Source organism: Halichoeres trimaculatus, unplaced genomic scaffold, assembly GCF_033239565.1.
Source record: "Halichoeres trimaculatus isolate MK-OKI-2021-1 unplaced genomic scaffold, fHalTri1.1 fHalTri1_scaffold_2, whole genome shotgun sequence".
NCBI classification, from domain to species: Eukaryota; Metazoa; Chordata; class Actinopteri; order Labriformes; family Labridae; genus Halichoeres; species Halichoeres trimaculatus.
The window spans coordinates 29,294,364-29,315,205 of NW_027437180.1; the positions used below are offsets into that span (position 1 = coordinate 29,294,364).

The following is a 20,842-nucleotide window of genomic DNA, read 5'->3' on the forward strand; positions in this document are numbered from 1 at the left end:
ATTTAAAGGCTTTCATATGGTATAAGAATATATATGAAATAAAATAAATAAATGAATAAATAAACCAAGTACTTTAATGTCTCTCAACTTTAGTAAGGCCTGATGAAGTGACAGTAATGAGATACGCTACATGCTAATTCATCTTCTATTTCAGGCATTTCTAAAATAAGTTCACTGTGATGTTCAGTAAACTGTACCATATATCAGAAAATAGCTCATTCTCCATGTCAATCTCTTCCAACAGACAAAAATTTCAGGTGTGTTTTTTGGCCTTTAAATAGAGTAATAAAGCTACCAAAAATCAATAATGCATTATAAAAGAACAGGCAAGAGTGGGCTGTCTGTGGAGTATATGATTTAACAGAACAACAATCCATTTCTTTAAAAGGTCATTGAGCCATAAAGCTTGCTCTAACAGCACAGCCCACTCCCATTCTTCCCTGACACCACAGTCACTCATTTTTCTCCAATACTGTCGGGAATTATCACCCAGAAGCCATGAAAAAGCATTTGGGACCATTTCTCCATCTAAGTAATCACTTTATTAGAGACACGAAGATGAGTTTGAGCTGTAATATGGATCCAAGGGGTAGAGTGAAATTTGACTCTGCAGCAGAGTAACAATAAAACAATAAAAAATGAGAGAGGAGACAAGTAATCAATATGAAACATGTTAAATCTTTTTTGTTTGTTGTGCATTTAATGGAGTAAGGGAAAAACTTTAAATTGTTTAAAACACGCTCATCACAAAAAGAAAATACTCAGTTTTACATGCAAATTAATATATAAATAAAACATATTGATTTGAAAATCCTATATCTCTTTTGAACTTGCATTAATTGTTTAAATGCTGCTTTTGAGGACACTGTAGAACAAGACAGTTAAAGAAACTTGAGCTTTGAGGTCAAGGTTAACTACAGTCATTATAGTTGCAGAAAATTAAGATGTCTTAAGTGGGCAGCTAATATGAAATTTACCACTCTCTTAACCATAAAAATAACAATAAAGTCAGAGATTTTGGAGGGGTTTTATGAGGTTTAAAAAGTGTTATGTCTCTCATGCCCATTTAGAATACGAGTTGCTGTCTCTACATTTCATCTTTGGTCAAAGCTTTATTTTGTAATGCATTTTGTTGTGTGTCTTAACTTCTTCTTCCTCTTCTGCCTATAATCTATTGTCTTGCTCTTACTTGTCTTGCCCTTATTCGTTCACTCCTGCCTTTCCCTCAGTGGACCACACAGAACCAGACCAGAGCAATTGATCTGTGCTCTTGTGGTCCAGACAGTAATGATTGGTTGCCTACAGCACACTGATCCTCATAAAAGCTAGAAGTGCTTGGACTAGAGGATAAGAGCAACAGAGAAGAAAAAGACTCAATCAAGCTGATGCAAGAATCACATTTGGATAGTTTTAAAGTATTCTTGGTTGGACTGGACTGTTGGAAAGCTTCTGGAGATAGTGGAGAGGCAGTTGCCTGGAATATGAAAGCTTTAAAGACCTAAACCGATCATGAAAAGCTGACATTAATACAGTAACTACAAATGAGAGACTGATGGTGAAAACAACAAGGGCAATCAAATGTTTTGTGTAAGAATGGAGAAAGCTCTGGATTGGTATGCGGATGCATTTCACAGAACTGCTCAGTCATAAAAAGGATGGCTGGGAGTAAGGGGATGTGAATGAACACAAAAGGAGACAAGAAGACAGATGAGTCCCCAAGGACATGAAAAAGAGAAAGAAAGCCAAAAATGAGAGAAGTGTAAGCTATGTAAGAGTGCTGATCTTGATAGAAGAAAAAGGCTGATTTTTGAGCTTTCCTTTGAACAAGCTAGTCAGGATCCAGGGTCAGAAATTCTGCCTAGAAAGTCTACATTATAAAGGAAGTTGATTAAACCTCAGAAAACTTTTCATCTTCTATTAAGCGTCAAGGAACAAAGTGACAAATAAGAAATAAAAGAAACAGAGCAAAATCTCTATGAAGTTGGAAAGTCCACTTGTATGCATCACTTCTGCGTTTACACCATTTTTTCCCCCCTTGTTAAATTTTTTGATGAGTACTCAAATGGTGCCTGTCTCTGTATGTGTTATGACTTAAATGGCCTAATCTGGCTTTGAAAGAAATGCATCAACTAAACATTTGAAATACCTTTCTATTTTTTTTTTTTTATTTTCCTTTTCCATTTGGACAAGGCCGGCTCTGCCAGACCAATAATTTGTGTACAACATTGTGTTACAAGGGGTCAGCTGTGGCAGAGTAGAGAATCAAACTTGAGAAAAGTTTTCAAATCCAAATTCTGAAAAACAGCATGTACGGAAAGGAAAATGTCAGCGCTTTCCCAAATAGAGTTGGAGGCTGTATTTGTTATTTTTTTGAAAGTTAAATCTACTGGATGACTCATAATTTAGTAAAGTTTGTTAAAAGCATCAAAAGTTCATTTATTTCCATCACTGCTTGTCTGGAAACTGTGGTTGGCTTTATTTTTAATATTTAAATAAAGAAGTAAAAGAATAATGATTTATCTACTGCTACATATGAAAACTCATACTAATCATGTTTCCATGTTTCTTCAGAAAAACTATTTACAGACTGATGAACAGGTGCCTGTCTCTGCTAACGTAAGCAAACAAAGAAATCATATGCAACAGGACAACAGCGAAAGTAAAGTGAAAGTTCTACCAAATCAATGCAAAAGACAGTCTAGCAGAATCGTTTGCTTATGTGCCCACATACATGCATCGCGCACACACAAACACACAAAACCAAAGGCACAAAGGTTACGTAGACGCAAAGGCACTCTTTGTGCAAACTGTAGCTTGCATGCTTGATTTCCCGATGCATTAAGCTCCCCCCGCATCCATAACCCTAACATATGTAGCAGCTAACACAGTTAGGGCCCAGGTCTTTGCTTTCATGTCTGCTCACTTAATGACATTAGAGTTGATTCTATAGTTGATCCAGCTATCAATGTCAATCATGTTAGCGCTCTTCAAGGCAGCAAGCCCTTCAGGGGGATCGGCATTGGAGGGAGGGGAAGGAGACAAGGAAGGGCTGGCAAATTTCTAATGCAATAGAGCTGCCAAATCTGAGAGCTTTTTATTACATTAATATGTTCCTGGATAATTCTATCTCATCTCCTAATATTACTTAGCCTAAAAACCCAATTAAAGTCTCATTTATCTGATCACCTCAATCTGAGATGGTGACATAAGGGCGTTCAGACAGTCTGGGATGGTTGCTTGCTAACGCCTACGGAGTATTTCATTTCTTCTCCAGCCATAGAACAAAGCAGGAGTGTAATGAAGGGTATGGTAGGCAGCTTTTTCTTGCTGGCATCGAGGCTATTGGTTAGCTCACAGACTAAACAAAAGCTGGGTCACAGGGTGTGCTGTCATCAGATTCATAAGTAGGTCTCACAAAGATTATTTCATAGACTTCACAGGATGTACGAGGATGTCGAAGGTTTTAAGAATCCAGACAATTGTTCTGGAATGTTTGACTCTTAAAATCAATCTAGATTATCTCAAAATCATGAGAATTGCTTTTTTTATTTCTATTTGGCAAGATTTTAAAAACTGTGCCGAATCCGATTGTTCTGATTTGTCCAAGCACAAGAATACCCAGTATGAATGGGGTTAGAGTTGAAGGACAAGGATGATATTAACGCAACACCTATTTGTGGTTCTCAAGTGTTGGAAAGACGTGGGTAGACAGTGTAGGATCCCCCACTGTTTGTGCTTTTACCTTTGTATACGTTTCCTTTAAAGAAAAAGAAAAGAAAAAAAAAATATGTACTTGCCCATTGTATTTGCCAAGCACAGTTTTGCTATGATTACGTTGAACAATTCCAAGGACAATGGAGCTACTTTAGTCTCCTTTAATAGTCTCTAGAAGAAACCTTGAGCTCTCCTCTCTTCAGAAATACCAGAATGGCAGACTGGTCGGCTCTCCAAGTGCCTTTGTGATCAGCCCAACTGCATTTCTGCTCAGGCAAAGGGTCTCCTCAATGCAAAGCTGATTGGCTTAAGAACCATACAGTGGGACCAATGTATTCAACAATAGCTTGCTTGGTTGGCCCCAGTGGTTTTCAAAAGCCTTTGTCTGCATAAGCCTCAGTCAAATGTCTATAGAAATGACTGGGGTGTACATCTAAGGTCAAGTGATTTGCTGTATGTTGCAAGATGGCATGGCTTGATTCCAATGGATTAATTGCTCTTCACTTGCACACCACTGGTTACGCCCCATTATGTCTTTACATAGCTCACATTGGATATGATGGATAGTTGTCCCTAAACTTTCCTGTGTCCTTTGTTTCCAAGATAGTATTGTCTATCTTTCTATCTATCTATCTATCTATCTATCTATCTATCTATCTATCTATCTATCTATCTATCTATCTATCTATCTATCTCTATCTATCTATCTATCTATCTATGTATACACCGATGGAATTAGCACCCAATTATCTTCGTCAGCTATCAGGCACTAGCATTTTTAGTGCTATCGATCAGAGCTGTATTTATGTCAGCTGCTGCTGAGATGGCACTCATGCAAAGCCTTCAGTTTTTTTGTGATTGCTTGACCTTAAAAGATTTTCACTGGTGAACTGCTCTGTGGCTTTAATTGTTTGGCTATTAAAAGGGAAGTGTCGCTTAATTACGGTGTTGACTCGTGATGTGAACTCAGTGTGTGACAGCAATTTTTCTTAATTAAGTAAGGGTTGTTTTTTTTTGTGATTTATTTATTTATTTCTCATCTTCAGATGATAACTTTTTGAAATTGAAGTTGAATTTAAAAAGTAAAAGACTCAGCTCTAATGACATAGTGATATTAATTGCTCTATGTATGAGAGGCTAATCTCGCTTTTTATGTGGAGTATGTAACAAAATGTACCTCTCCTATCTTATCTTTTTTGCATGGAACTCTTTTGCCTGCATGGCATTCTATGATTACAGTTGCTTATGATAAATCTACTTTGCACAAATGCTGATGTGAATTACACATCTGAGGCATACATTAAAAATGAAATAAAATAACACAAGCTAACCTCTTTTGCATTTTTGTCAACTATGTAAGACAAAATCATTTTATGTCTGAAATCAGAGATCAGTATTGCAGTGTCCCTGTCAAGATTTTGACTCAGGTCATATTTAAGTTCTGATTTGACTTGGACTCTAGCATGTACTAGATCCACTATGTCTTGTACTACGACTCTAACACTGAATTCAATAGGCATCAGAACAGTTCAACGTATTGGGTTATGTTAAAACAACTTCAAGAAAAGTAGGGAAGAACTTAAACAGGCATTTCTTCAGCATGTGCCCTTAAACAAATGAGATGCTGAGCTAAGAAGAAAAGTTGGCAAGCTAACAGCAAGTGATAAAACCACAAAGTCTAAAATGTTTGGGTAGTTAAAATTCAGTTGCATTCAAATTCAACAACTCAAATCTCTAGTCAAGGACACTATCAGTTTGAGCCGAATTTGAATACATTAAATACGTTTTCTTTACATCCAAAGCTTCTGCACAGTCAGTCCAGGTTTATACAGCCAGTATTTTGATGTAAAACAGCGATCCACTTTTGTAAGTTAGTAATTGTTAGTAATAGAATCACAAATAAGAACTCGACCTAGGGTCAGGTAACGGGGTCTTGACTGTCACTCTATCTAGAGACTTCTCTGGTGACCTTAGCTCAACCTCAATGCTGAACATTGAGACTCAACTCAGACCCATAGTTAGGCTACTCAACTAAAACACTATCAGAAGCATTGAACAAGACTCATTCAAAAAACAACAGACAGGCAATAATGTCGTTCACTGACTGGCCATCTAAGTAATATACCATGAATTGTAAAACGTGAACAAAAGAAGTCATTACGTCAATTATATAATTTTTCGTTGTTACATTTTCTGCTCTTATAGTCCTCTGAATTTCACTCCCCAGTTATCAAGCAGATGTCAGGAAATGATTTCATTGAATTAATTCAACCAATAACAGTTCCTGTAAAACTCATTTACATTGAAGCTAGGTAACGTCATCTGAAGCAAGTGTTTCAACCATTTACTTTCCCTGTCATCTTAACAGGGTTACTTACAAAAAAAAAAAAATTTTTCAAAGTCACATTTTAAAAGTGACCTTTCTCAATTGGTTAGTGGAGCTTAACAACAAATAAGCAAAAAGTTGCTCTTAGTGTGTTTTATGCCTTTTAGAAATGCAAATACAGCCATATGGAAACAGAGTGAAGAACAGGATACCTGTTTTAGGCAGAGGGTAAGGCAGTAGTTTCCCTCCCAACATGGGGGACCTTACATTTTAGCATCATTGCAAATACATTTATAACTCTTGGCATCTTTTTTAAGCACATTTCAAAGGGACAATTGAATCAAATAATATGGTGTCAAAAAGAGTTCTGAAAGTGCAAAAAAAATGTTTAAACTAAACCCAAGTTTATTCCAAAAGCCAGCTTTGTCTCTGAAGTTCTGCATCATAAGAACCTTTGGGATCTGATAGAGTGGGAGGTTTGCAAGATAAATGCATGGCCAAAAAATAGTAGGGCTGCAAAGCACTACTGAGTCAGCATTGTAAAAATCTTTGAGAGACACATCCTGAACCTCAATGAAATGTTTACGCCTTATGTAAAATGCTTTGAATTGTCTTGATGTGTCTAGACAAATAAACTCTCCATGACTTGCCTTGCTTTGAAATAAGCAATTTCTAAAGGAATAGATAATCAAAATCATCAAATAGAAACTTTGGAAATGGGAAAACCTAGATATAACACTGAAAAAAACCCTGTATGACAGCAACGTGGAAAGAATATCATTGGATTATTAAACTCAGTGGACTGGAATTAAACTTGATTTGTCTTTGCACAGGATTTTACAGAGGCTGCTCATGGCCTGGGTACAATTATTTGTCTTTGGTAGATAAAGTGCAATGCAATTTTACATAAAAGACATTCAATAGTTGTCATCACTGAAGCTTATCTTTCTTTTTTGCCAAAACTGTCGGAAGAGTAGATTCAGTGCAGTACAAAGTATTAGATGTAGGTTGCAGTATTATTCCCTGATTGTTTGGATGCTGTAACCATTCTGTTTGATTGCAATGAAAAAAGCAATTTCACATCCATGAATGTTCTCTTGCATGAATAGGACTTGTCCTCAGCAAAAGCACAGCTAGAAGAAGAAAAGAAAACAGGAAAAAGAAAAAGCCTCCTTGTACCTGATAGGCTGTTTGGTGACTGATTCACAGCAGGGAGTCTCTTTGAGCTTTGGTCCATCCACACAGGAGGCCTTGCTATCTCAGTAGAGGACATTCAATGTGGGTCAGTTGCTTCACATGTCTCCCACTTGCCCCCAGACTGGAGTGATGGGAATAAAGTGCTCAGATTCTCAAGAGGGCCTGAAATAGACTTACAGTTTTCACCTGGGCCCTCTGGTCAATCCCCCTCTGGGCCTACGTCTTTTGAGCCAGCCTTCAATGGCTGAGAAAGCTAAGTTGTTCAAAGTGAGTGGTGTGTTGGTGCACGGTGGATTGCAGCTTGTCGTGTGGCGCATTAGGTGTTGACAGATGGGAGGGAGGGCATGGGACGCTGTGGGGAACCAGTGATTTATTGCTGGACCGGGGACGTTTAACGGGGTGTAAGTGCTGCGTCTGGAGAGACTGGGATGTGAGGACAATAGGAAAAAAAGGGGAGGAATAAACAAAGGTAATACCTCTAACAAGAGAGGAGGTCCTTTAAATTTCATCATTTATCATTAAAGGGGGATTTTGATTAACTTAACTAAATCAAGATCCAAATTACTATCATGTGGCACAGGTTGCAAGGTTGTAATAAGGAAATCATGTGTGTCTCTTTGAATAATGTGGAAACCCCTGGAGTCTCCTACCAAGGATTTCAAATAAAAGGGAACATACAAATTACTGATGGGACTTTTGCTCACTGCTATTTGCATTTAAACAATGCTCCTCTAACCAACTTCCTCCTTGAAAAATAAACACTAGGAGAAATAGTGCTCGAGAGTATGAGACAGAGAGGGAGACAATAAGCAATAAGATTGAAAGAGCGAAAGAAAAAAAAGGAGGCAAGGAGGGGACACACAGAGATCAGATAATGCCATGCAAATATTACAGCTCAGTGTGTTCATCCTGACGCGATTATACTGATAGGAAGAAGACACAAAAAAGTCAGCGTGTTTAAAGTAATGTTTTTCAGTGGTGCCCCCTCTGCTTCAATGCCTATCCCCCAATCACTGGCATTTTGTAATCAACATTATTTACTTTGTTGTCCTTTAAAATTGTTAAAGGGGACATATCATGCTTGTTTCTCATTTTCACTATGCCAGACTAGGATGCCTGTAAAGCATTTCTGCCCTCAGTACAAGTCATTTAGTTCCTTCATTGCCCCACAATCGCATTCTCAATATCCTCATTTAAGGCCATTCTGAAGATCTCGGTGAAACGCTCCGTTTCGAGAATGACCTCCAGTAACCTCGCAACTTCACAGCCCTTTGTGCTCTGATTGGTCAGTTCTTTCAGAGGGGCGGAGGGGGTAGAGCCAGGGGGCGGTTTTTGCAGCATGGCAGTATTTACAAAATCACCATATTGGTTGGGGCTGACTGAGCGAGTTTGCCAAAACTTCACCGTAAGGCATTGATAACACTAATAAAATGGCAGAGTGTGGGATACGTCCTTTTGTATTGGACCCTGAAGTCAGACCCGGACGGTTCTGCAGCTCAGGAGGAAGAAAATCCACCTCGACACAGATCATCTCAGGACGCTTCAGTGTGGTAAGTCAAACCGGTACTGTAACATGTATAGTTTATACGTGGAAATATAGGCAGACTTCACCAATAAACTATTTCTATAACAGGGCTCCATCCTGCTCCTTCACTTTTCTCTGTCTATTTTATCCGTCATGCTGAAAGTGTAGTCTAAAGATTGCCTCTACCGTCAGTTTGTCACTATGTTATTACCGCAGCATTATTGTGGTCCAGGTTCACAGTGCAGGTCAGAACAATCATGCAAATATCACAGTCTCACAAGTATTACGACGTCTGCTAAAACAACAGTATTTTAACTGCTAATTCACCATGTAAAGCCGAGCTGCTCCGCAGAGCAGAGTCCCTGCATCCAGCATCTGAGGGGGCTTACTCGGCTCTTGGTGGGTGTATCCCTCGATGGCAGTTGTGTGACTAACTCCGAGGAGGAGCTGCTTTATCAGATCACTCCAAAAAAAGAAAGGATCCTCGTGTCGTCATGAAGGTCAAAATCTCGCGGCCAACTGTCAATGACCTATTTTCAGAGGCATCAAATCTCGTTCTAGGATATCAGAAAAAATACAGTATCTCATTTTTTGAAAATTCAGGGGGTGTAAGGTCTTGTTTTAAAATTAGTATATTATATGTAAGTATTAAATCAGGGATCAGCATGATATGATAGATGATAGATTTAAATTCTAAGAAAATACCAAGTTAATTAGTACAAATATGCAGATTTGGAAGAATACACATACCTGTAATTTGCTGGCTAATTATTTGGCCAAAGGCTCTTACTTTGATACCCAAACACAGAAACTTGCTTCTAAAAAGACGATGTTAATGAGATGGTTTCCGCATGCCATAAAAATAAAGAGCAAGTGGTAAAGTAACACTAAAAAGCTTATACTTAATGCATGATGGTTGACAATGCACCTCCATCCTCTCCACTTGTCAAAAGGTGAGGCCAAAATACTGCCTCAGTGATATTTAATTCTGGTGACACATTTCATGGCCAAGGTGTGCGTAAAAGCAAAATGGCTAGTGCAAATGGAGCCACTAAATTCATACCTTGGTCCTTCTGCCACATAAGGCAAACTTTCAAATTTCCATTAGCACAACACATATAATTTCAAGATGGTATGGTGCACAACCGAACACATTCTCGAGTTGATTTGAAGTAGACACTCATGGTTACAGGATGTTCAATGACTAATTTAGATGCTGCTAATTTGGGAAATAACGCAGCAGGGGTTTACATTTGTCAACAGAGTTGTGTCATGTTATACCTCCTCTTTTTACACCAGATTCAAACTTAACTCTGAGAAAAATGAACTTTTGCAGATAATCAGGCATGAAAAAAATATATTTTATGACAAAAAGCATGTTGATGAAAAGTCTTTCAAAGTTTATTTTAAGATTTTACATTGGCTCATGTCCCATCTATTATAATGGAAAGGGGCCAGGGTTTAAGACCTATACTGCAGGTAGTCACATGAAGGGCTCTAGTTTTGGCTTAACTGAACTTTGGGGAGCTACACTGCTGCCCTTGTTTTATACAGTTAATATGGTCAGCTTTTAAAACAGCTAATCATCTGTGTCAGAGAGAAACAATGCAATTTACTCATGAGATGGTAAATTTGCTAAAAAGAAAAAAAAAAAAGTAAAGACGTGATTTACAAAACTTCACCAGACTAATCATACTTCCTTATTATTCTCCAGAGAGGAAAGCTAGAACAATATCGTCTGTAAAGGATTCCCCAAAAGGACTGATTACGCCGTGTTAATAGACATCCTTTGGCTATAACCATGCATCTAATACACCCTGCTTGTTGTTCAGCTGCTGTGGCTGCAGCTTCATAAACAGTGATCTGAATAGTGAGAGATGAATTATAAGAAACCACAGACACGACAAAAAGAAAAATACAGACTTATTACGTGCTCAATAAAATAAACACTTTATTTGCAAGCTTGTAACTGCATAGAGCTTTGAGAAGTGATGATGTAATCTGTTCAGTTTTTTTTGTTTTTTTTTTCTCTGAGGTGTCAGGGGTCTTATCAGAGAAATTGGCTAGACTGTCTCGATAGTGGAAAAAATGGGGCAGAAGGGCCATGTAATGAGCAGACCAGGGCTATGGTGGAGTGAGAACAGAGGGAAGAGTGGCCCAGTTCCTCACAGTGACACTGTTTACCTCAACTATGTTGTTAGCATGGAAAAAATCCATCAAACTGTCTGTGAATGTTTTAACAAAAGCCATTTATTCAGGGTTAATGCTGCTACAGCAATATTTACTTTCGTCTGATGTTACTGGGTGAAATATTAGAAGATTTATTTTGCAATGAAATCGATTTTATACCAGAGTTATTACTGGAAATGACAAAGCAGTCAAAAACTTAGAGCCACAGAATCATACTGTGACCAAACACCTTGTCCATGTTGGCAGTACCTGCTCCATCATTCTTGAGGTCCTACACACACCCAATTAGCTTCAGAAAATCCTGTCAGGGTAAATTCAGCCTCCTTGCATTTGTTACAGCTGTACCCTTCAGCCAGCTGAGGGTGATAGACAGTAGAGCCCATGAGAGGAGCGAGGGGACGCTGGGAGTATTGATCTTCTCTGTTTTGTTGAGCTCTGCTCTACACACAGAACCTCAGTGACATGGAGTACATGTTGCACTGTAAACACTCAAATGATACTCCAAACAGTAGCAGGCGGGATCTTTGTTTTGGCGATGGTGTCTTGGCAGAGTCAGCTGTTAGATGCTAATTCTTTGTGAGGAGGTTTCAAGAAAATGAGAAGAGACAGTGTGGGCTACTGCTGGCTCTGTGCAGTTTATCTTCCCAGACGGACGCTTCTCATCTTTGACAAGAGGTTTTAAGAAGGGAATAAGAATTTCATACATCTAGATGGCCTCAAGATTTGAGTGCCTTTACATGCAGATTTGAGCCTCACTTTTGCAGGCACACAGAATTAAAAAAAAAGATTAATTGAGCTGTATGATATCCAAGTATCTATTGACAGGGAATGGAAGCGCACAGAGAACAACACCAATCCCACACTGTGATTCATAACTCAAAATCCTGTGGATTTCATAAGCTCTTTGAGGGAGGATTTCTCTTGATCCAAAATGCCTGAAAGGTTTTCTTCTTTTATTAAACCTGACAGCAGCAAGTAGTGATGTTTTGAAACGTGCTCCCCATATGTCCCACATAACATGTAATTTTATCGCGTGTAAAAATAGCTTTGGTGGACGCAACAATTGGTTAAAAGGGTTATTAGTCTTCTGGCATCAACACTGGTCCATTTCTGTACTGAGGTGCTGAGAAATGTGTTAAATAAAGTTAAGCTTCAGAAAATAACTCTGTGATGCTCATTCAGCATACATATGAACACAACAGCACAATAAATTCATAAAAAGGTGGTTTTATATGTCATTTGTTAGCTTGTCTGCTCAGTTACTACAAAAGAATTAATACGATAAAGGTGGGTTGTTCTTTTACTCCAGCATGATTTGTAAATTTAAATGACAACATAAATCTGTAGTTTCCTCATGGACTTGTATTTCACTGTTAGAGAGAGGCTATCACTGCTCTCAGACTGTCCAAACAGCACTTCCTTTTTTTAAAGTTTATAATGGGCCTTTAGCCCAGGGACTCACTATTGATCACTACCCACACCTTCCCTGCCTTGCACCTGTCAATGAGCGATGTTCAGCAGCTTTGCCTGTCTTTACTTTAGCACTCCTTCATTCTTTGTCTTTGCACTCTGTTACTTTTGAGACAGTTGCATAGTAAGAAATGAGGAGGTATGATCGCAATCAGACTGTGTAATCACAGAAACATGCTCATGTACAGAGTGTACTCAGTCATGTGAATTGTTGATTGAGCACTCGAGATGGCAACTCCCAAAGGAGCTGTGCAGGCAGAAAGGTCATCAGTCTCCCTCTAATGATCATCCTACCTAACAAGCCCTGTTTGTTTTTATGTGCCACATCGAGCTAACACAAAGATTAGTGCGCTTGCCATCACACTCCCTAAATTCTTACATTTGCTGCACACTGTCTTGTCCAGTCTGCTCCACCTTCACCTGCCGTGGTTTCTGGCTATGGCTATATTCCACCCAGGCTCCCTTGACCCATGCTGGTAATGCATTACTCTCCGGATCAATTGATAGATTGGCCCTGTTGGAGCTGCCGTAACTAAATCAGCTGCTCCTGATGATTCAGCACCAGCCAGGGAGCCGAGCCTGCTGTCACCAATCACAGATCACCAGCAGCTAGGACAGGTATGGACATTCTGCTGTCACTTGGACCTAATTTATTGCCAGCTACCACATTGATTAACCTTGTGCTGTGGTTCAGGCTTCCTATAAAAATTTGTGTGTTGGGAAGGGGAGGGGAGATGTGTATGTGTCTGAGTGAAGAGGGAGTAGGAAACATACAAGCAAGTAGATGTTTACACTACTTCAGTAAACTTTTGAAAAAGCGAGTTTTATTTTCAATTTAAGAGAATTGTCAGAGGATACCTCTGGATTTTCGGGTGGAAAGAAATTCTACTGAATCAATATACTTCAAATTGAGTTGCAAACTAGATCTCCTGAAGTCAAAGTCTACATTATTGATAAATAACTTTGCATAATCCATTCACAATCTATCTTCTTTAACTGTAGAGGATTCATAGAATCATGTCCAGCCTTTCCCCCTCATTTTTAGCACATTTATGAGCAAAACATGGCAAATACTTTGTTTTATCGGCAGTGGGTAATGTGTTATGTTTCACATAATTATTTTTGGTTGTGAACAAAAAATGCTGTGGCATTGCACTGCAATAATGAGATGATTCACACACCCTGTGGTGCCTGGGCTCTGCCAATTGAAGCAGATATTTATATATTTTTACAGGGGGGAATTTAGAAGGCAAAATTTCTGCAAAGGTCACAGTAATGCCGTCAATTACTTGGCTAACATTCAACCACAAATTACCCCAAAAAAAGAAGGTAAAGAGTGGTCTGAATGTTCAGATTACTTATCAAGAAAATATTAAAGCCTCCAAAAAATTAGTGTTTTGGTACTTTAGGATATGCAATGATCAGCAGTATTAAAGATATAAAACCACACAGTATCAGTTGCTTATACTATTTTTTAAAGCTGTATGTGTTTTCTTTTGGTATTTTCTTTATTACTTTGGAAAGAGAAAGAACCTCTTACATCCTTTTATGCATCCACATCATAAATTAAAAGTACACTTTGTAAACAGGCTTGGTAAAATCTCCTTCGTATTCACTCTTGGTTGTTGATTTAGCCTCATTGAGGATGCTGAACTGAGGGGTGGCGGCATTTTGTTCTTTGTGTCTGTGTGATTTACTCTCTGTTCTCTGCTTGGACAGCCAGGGGCTGTCAGCAATCTCCCAGCTGTAGCCTCTAAAACACAACTCATGGGCCTAATGAACCAGTGCACGATTACTTTAGCAAAAAGCTGCCATGCCTTAAGAGGGGGGAAGGGCATCTAAGTATTCATAAACAGGCATATGATTCTACTTTTTAGGAGAAAATTTCTGTAAAAGTAGGGCTGTCTGAAAAGAGATCTTTTCATTTAATTATGGATCTTTACCTAAATTTTAAATCACAAGGCTGCAAAAGGCACTGCTTGAAATACCTCTCACTAATCTGAAGACTAATTCCAAAAAGGCTAATGAACAGATGTATTGTTTGGCTTCCTATTCAATGTTGGATATCAAAAAAATTTTTTTACCCATGGTGAAAAAATGGCATAAAGGTTTAAAAACAAACAAACAAAAAAACATTAAAGCATTAAAAAGTAAAAATTTGTAGAATATACAGCAAGTTAACATTTTGTGTAATTCTGACAACAAAATAGATGCAACCCTTGGGCTTAGGTTGTGTCATTTAGTAACTGTTGTAAGAGCACAACAGCAGAATTTTAAACACAAAACCACAGAAAACAAATCTCAGTCAACAAACCACACCCTCCAATCACACAAACATGAGCGTAAACACTGTCACCCTTTCCTGTTTCACTTATATTCCATTAAAAACTAGAGAGGATCTCTAAACTAATAAGTACTCTTATCTAACAGTTTCCCATTGTTCCCAGACTGCTTTATGAGCACTGATGCCACAGCAAATGAACATTATTAAGTTGAAGATTATAGAGTATTGAAGAGGGCTTATTGCCAGCAGGAGGGCTGATACTGTGGGAATCAATAGACAGCTGGTCTGCCAACTGCTCGATGGCCACAAATGACACTTAATGCATTCGGGATCGACCCCAGAGCACCGTGTCAGCAGGTCGCACACGCAGGAAAGCCAGGAGATTATCATTATGAGGCATTTTAGTCAATGAGCGCAGGTAAAAACACTGGTTAAATATTGGATTTAACCTCAAGTTGTTTTTAATAGGAATGTTATCAAAACAAAGCCTCTTTGAGAGCAGCTTCTTAGCTGGCCTGGATTTTCATAGAGGTAAACAACCGAGAAGGACTTCTCAAGAGCTCCTGTTTCCAAGGAGAAATTTAACCTTTTGAAAACACTTAAGTTTCCTCCTTGAGACTGTTGCAGTGGCACACTTGAGATCACCTGAAAATATTTTAAATTCTTACCAAAAAATAAATTACAAAGCCAACCCTAAACTTTTTCAAAAAGACAAGAAAGGATCCCTGTTTGTGCTCACCAAAACTAAGATATAGACAGCTCCTGGAGCACCTCCTCTACCACCTGAGGCTGCTACACCCAGTGTTGACTCTCAGTCTTAGTTTGAAAACATTGGTGCAATATCCAAGTCATTTTGAACACAGCAATAACTCAGCAACGGCAAAGAGCCATTAGAGGTTATCTGAGAACTCAGTCTGTGCCCCACTGTGGAAGTTATAGGCTTTGCCTTCTCAGTGATGTATAGCTCTGTTTGGGGCACCTGAGAGGCTGCCATGCTGATTGTATCTCAGTGGTAACTTTGTGTTATCATTGCCAGGAAAACGGTACACAGGGAAAATATAATCACAAAGTTTGGATAACATCCAGGTTTTTTTCGAAGGAAGAAGAAAGTATAGAATAAATGTGTATATATGCTGGGTTTTTTGGCACAGCTTTTACCATTAGTCTTGCTTTGCAGCATTAATGTGAGAGGCTATACGTACAAAGGTCACATTCAGTAAGTCAATAATGTTAACATCTTTAGTCCAGTCTTTCAGAAATGTGAGGAGGAATTCCAAATTTTCCTCCATAAGCTACTAAAGATATCTTACTGTTTTACTGTTTATCTGTATTTGGTCACATTTATTCACTCACATTTTTAAGGGGGTGGAATTATAAGGTGCCTAATGATACAATAATACCCAATACTTCCCCTTGATAACAATATCACAACACAGTAATTTCGTTATAACCATTAAATTGCAAGACAATTGAATAATAATTCACCAAAGTACCTAATAAACTGCAGAATACAGAGTGCCTCGTAAAGGTAAAGCGCAGAATTAACATCATTACAGTCACCGTGAGGACTCATGAAGTTGATGAGGTGAGTCAAATTGGAAAGGAATGTGTTGAAAGCCACATTATTATTGTTTAATTAAAATGTCAATATTTGCAGGTAGTGATACCCAAATTGTGTTGCACCATTAAGGACATTGGTGTTGCAGTATCAATATTTTTGTCCTGCCCCTCTTAATGAGTATTAATGTGTGTTCACTGATATCATTATTGGAGTTATGAATGCACAATGGGGATCAGACGGTATTTACCCATATGAAAGCAAATGACGTGCAATTCACCAGTATTTGCAGCTAATTTTCATGTGTATCTTATCACATCTAAATTTCTCGTTATATCACTTCCCTGATGTTGGCAAGCTAGAATACTTTAACAGATTTTCAGAGAATTCACCTGTTGAACACACATTGATTTTTTTTCATGGTAAGAGGTGAGAAAGGGTGGTAAAAACAACAGAAGTATGAAAAGTATGACAGTGTGTCATCTCCACTGAGAGCGATCAGATACAACATTACAGGAAGTTTTGAGAGAGGCTTGAGAAGCCAATATTCCATCAAATTTCATAGGTTGTTTTAAAAAGACCAAGAGTTACAAAAAAAGTCATGAAAATACCAGTATGAGTATTGGAAATTGGCTAAACTCCTACTTCAAAAATTCTATCTGTATCAACCTTAGTTTTGGCAGTAATGCATCTTTGATTTGAGTGTTCTGTTGAAGTCTGATGCGTTAATTCAAATTCTGATCAAGCAAAGGGCATTCGGTTTTTGTTTTTTTCTTTTTTCTGTAGTAAAACCACTGCACATCAGAATGCCTACACATATCTTTCCAGAGTAATGCAAGGGCACTTAAAACACAGTTTTAAGATGATAAAAAGGAGATCAGACACTTTAAGAGTTGACACTCAAGGTTCAGGAATCTTAAATGTCTCAATCTTAAAGTCAAGCACAAAGAAACAAGTCCTGTTTGCAAATCCAATGACAGCATATCTAAGAGCATCAACTCTTTCGCTTATGCCGACACGGCTCACACACCTCGCAGCCCTCTATGCACAAAAGGGTCTGTTGCAGCAGAATATAAATTGGGTGTGTGTGATGATTAATCACTGTCTCAGCCAGTCTCATAACCTTTAAACAGCTGTGCCAATCACAGCACAAGATGAGCATGAGCAAAATGCAAAAATGTAGGTTTCAAAATTGTGATTTAAGTGGGAGTTTTTTTGTTATTGTTGTTTTTATTGCTGTTTTTTTTTCTTTTGGAGCATCAAATAAAAATATTTTGTAGGTAATAATTTTGTTGAATGTATTAGTTTTAAAAATATTAAGTGTTTGTTTCATTTCAGAAGTGATCACAGGTTCTGGTAAGATTATGGGTGCATTATATGCTTGTAAATTTATGAAAATAAACCAGGGTACACTCTGCATGTCCAAGGCCTGATTTTCATTCACTGTTTGCACAACTATTTTATTTACCCAAGACATAATATTGGCTGAGTAATGCTGAGATTGTCCTGCAAGTACCCTGAAAGGGAATATATCCCTTGAGGAAAAGTGTAGAGAAAAAGGAACAAGATCAGTCAAGATCTAGAGAAAAAAAGGGCTCAACAAATGTGTTTGCGTTCATGTTGTAATTTCTCAAATTGGTGCAAAAAAACACACATGCCTCTGCTAAGTAATAAGTGTTAAATGATAAGTGCTGACTTACATTGTTCATGTACTCGCTCAACAAGTCTTGAAGGGCCTGTCGAACAGCATTGCATTCAGCTACGATGCGTTCACGACGGTCGTCACGTGTGCATGAAGAGTCGGCCATTAGTGCAGCTCCACTGATGATGCTTTCCAAGCGTTCCTCCAGAGAGGGCCGGAAACGAGCCTCACTGAATGTCAGAGGGTCCAGGATGATCTTGTTCTGGAGGGCAAAAAGACAATAAAGGAGGTCAGGACAGAATTACAAAAGCATCTGGGCTGAAGCATGACCTAAGGAGTTCAAAACAGAGGATCTGTGAGATGAACTGCAACACAAATTGTCAGAAGTGGTTAGTCAAAGGGAAGATTTTAGTGGTTGGTTACCCAGAGAGGGAAAAAAAAATTCAGGGGCACAGGCTTACATCATTGCTTTCATGCAAGTGATACTCCTTTGGCTGTGGTAGAAGTCAAATAAAGTAATGTCTTACATGTAATACCATCCAACTAGAAAGTATCTTTCATAATCAGAGTTAGTTCAAGGTGTCGTAAGATGTACAAGGAACAGCTACCTAAAAGAAAGTTAAAACCAAGGAAAAGCTGCACTTTAAGGTCAAAGTGATACTCAACCCAAGATCACTTAAAGCACACTCTTTGTGTACATGGAAGGTTCTGGGCTGTGTGAGGTGACAACCAGGAGACTTAAGACAGTCAACATTCATGTGACTTTCTGTTTAACATCACTCTGATAACATCTGTAAATATTACCCAAGATTTTTTTTTTGCTTTGCATTAAATGTCCAATAAAGCACACCAGGTTCCAGATTTAAGCACTTTTCCCTGTCTTTTGCAGTTGTAAAGAGAATACTGTTGCTTTAAATCCATTTTTATAATGTTACATTATCTTGATTGGTTCAATTTTAAGAGCCAGAAATACAAATGGATCAGTGAATAGAGGCACCAATCTTTGAAGCAGAACAAAAACATGTGCCTCCCAATTTCCTTCAGTGTTTAATCATATCCCTTACATCTATTCACAGGGGGACATTTATTTAACAGCGCTTTTAGTTCAGTCTTTCCATCCTAAGGTTCAAGAAAACCAATTAAATAAGTGCTTTTAATGCTTCAGCGCCCACCCCAACCAAAGTTGTGTTTCAGTGTCAACTAAGCTGTAAATAAACAAAACGTTCATCAATTACTCTAAGGGGGAAAAGCCATGAGCTGTAGCCCTGTGGAATACATGAGGAGCTGTACAAGTGTTGGGGAAATAATATGGTGCAAAGGTATAGTGTTTTGGTCTCTCTTTAGCCGGTGAAATCCCGGGGCAGGGTGGCAGGCTGTCAAATGATGCGTATTAACATGCAAGGTGAGAGAGTGCCAGCCTAACATACTTTTCATCCACAGCTGGCAGGAAAAGTGCAATAAATACAAGGTTGTGCAATGAAAAAAAAAAGACAGAGGAGGGTGAGGGAGTTTGGGGCTACAGAAAATAAATAACAAAAGCAAGTCAGGTGGAAGACACAAATCAGACTGGAAAGATTTTGAACAGGGAAAAGTGTAGGAGGAAGACAGTCAAGTTCTGTTTGAAACACAAGAGACTTTTAATGAATCTTTAGACCTATTTATAGATTTTGACTAATGATTTAATTGCAAGCAGGTTTGTACTGTTCAAACCAATGGATGTAAGATATGCTACAGTGTTTACTCAAGTCATGCCACCGCTGACTATTGTGATTTCTTTTAACAAACTGACTTTGGCAAATGGTAACCAACTTTCAAAATAGTGCCATACTAATGAGTGGACACATTCAGGGGGAAATGTGTGAAGAAACTCAGCATGTACATCAAAGAGAATTTGAGCACACAATTTCCTCTTTGCTAATGTCTGTATGTGTGGCCATGTTCCGCCTGTCAAACATCAAGATAGATGCTGTGTCTCAAATCATGAACTTACCCAAATTACTTTGAGTGCATAAGTGGGTTTACAGTGACAGTATGGAAAAACACAGTGCACTGTGATTACTCAGCTGGCGCACTAAAAACGATGGAAAAGTTCAGTGCAGTCGCCATCTTGACTGTGCAGTGTTTGATTTAGGACAACACCACCCTGTAAAAATGTATGCACTGTGCCAAGTACACAGTGTACACAGTGTATATCATACAAGTGTACCAAAGGAAGTATAAGATTTGAGACACAGCAATAGTGTCTTGAAACAAAAATAATACCAAGCCAAAGACAAGCACATAAGACCAGCATGTATGTGATCTTAGTGACAGCAAGAAAATTAAGTTCCATATGCCCACTGTGCTTGCAGGTTAGTTAGACTTTATATTTGTGGCTTGCAAGCCGGCGTAGTTTGTGATTTTTTTGATTATACAGTTTTAATGTGAACAGAAGATTGGCTTTTTTCACTGCAATTCCCAACATAACTTATTACTTTTCTGCATTTGGTCCTTATTGTCTGGATGCATACCCTAGACTTCTGCTCCAAAGATCTGGATTGTGTTAACTGGTGACATTCAAATGCATTCATATGGCAAATGAGTTTCTGCTTTCAGTCTTTCATTTGAAATATATACGTGAGCATATGCTGACATTGTAATAAGAAATGTAACTAGAATGTCTTACAGATCGTAAACAAATGGTTTATATGGTGCTTTTTTTTTTTGGTCTTCTGACCACTTAAAGTGCTCCTACATTGCAAGTCACACCAACCCAATCACAAACTTTTGTCAGAGACTGATATGTAGATACCATCAGCTTTCACAGCAATAGCACATCAGGGGCAGTTTTAGAGTTGTTAGTCCAAGGATACTTTGGTTGGATCTAGGATCAAATCTCACTCTCCCATTTGACAGGCTACCATAGAGCCACCCACTCCAGAGGTCTTTTTCAGTTT

At 38.4% G+C, this 20,842-nt stretch overlaps 1 protein-coding gene across 1 annotated transcript in view; it reads right to left on the reverse strand.

The window, feature by feature from the left end:
- Positions 1 to 20,842, reverse strand: part of ctnna2 (catenin (cadherin-associated protein), alpha 2) — a 335,649-nt gene that overhangs the window by 222,890 nt on the left and 91,917 nt on the right. Inside the window, exon 7 of the mRNA XM_074686588.1 lies at positions 17,965 to 18,168. Within this exon, the coding sequence (XP_074542689.1) occupies positions 17,965 to 18,168 (204 nt within the window). The remainder of the gene's footprint in view (positions 1 to 17,964; positions 18,169 to 20,842) is intronic.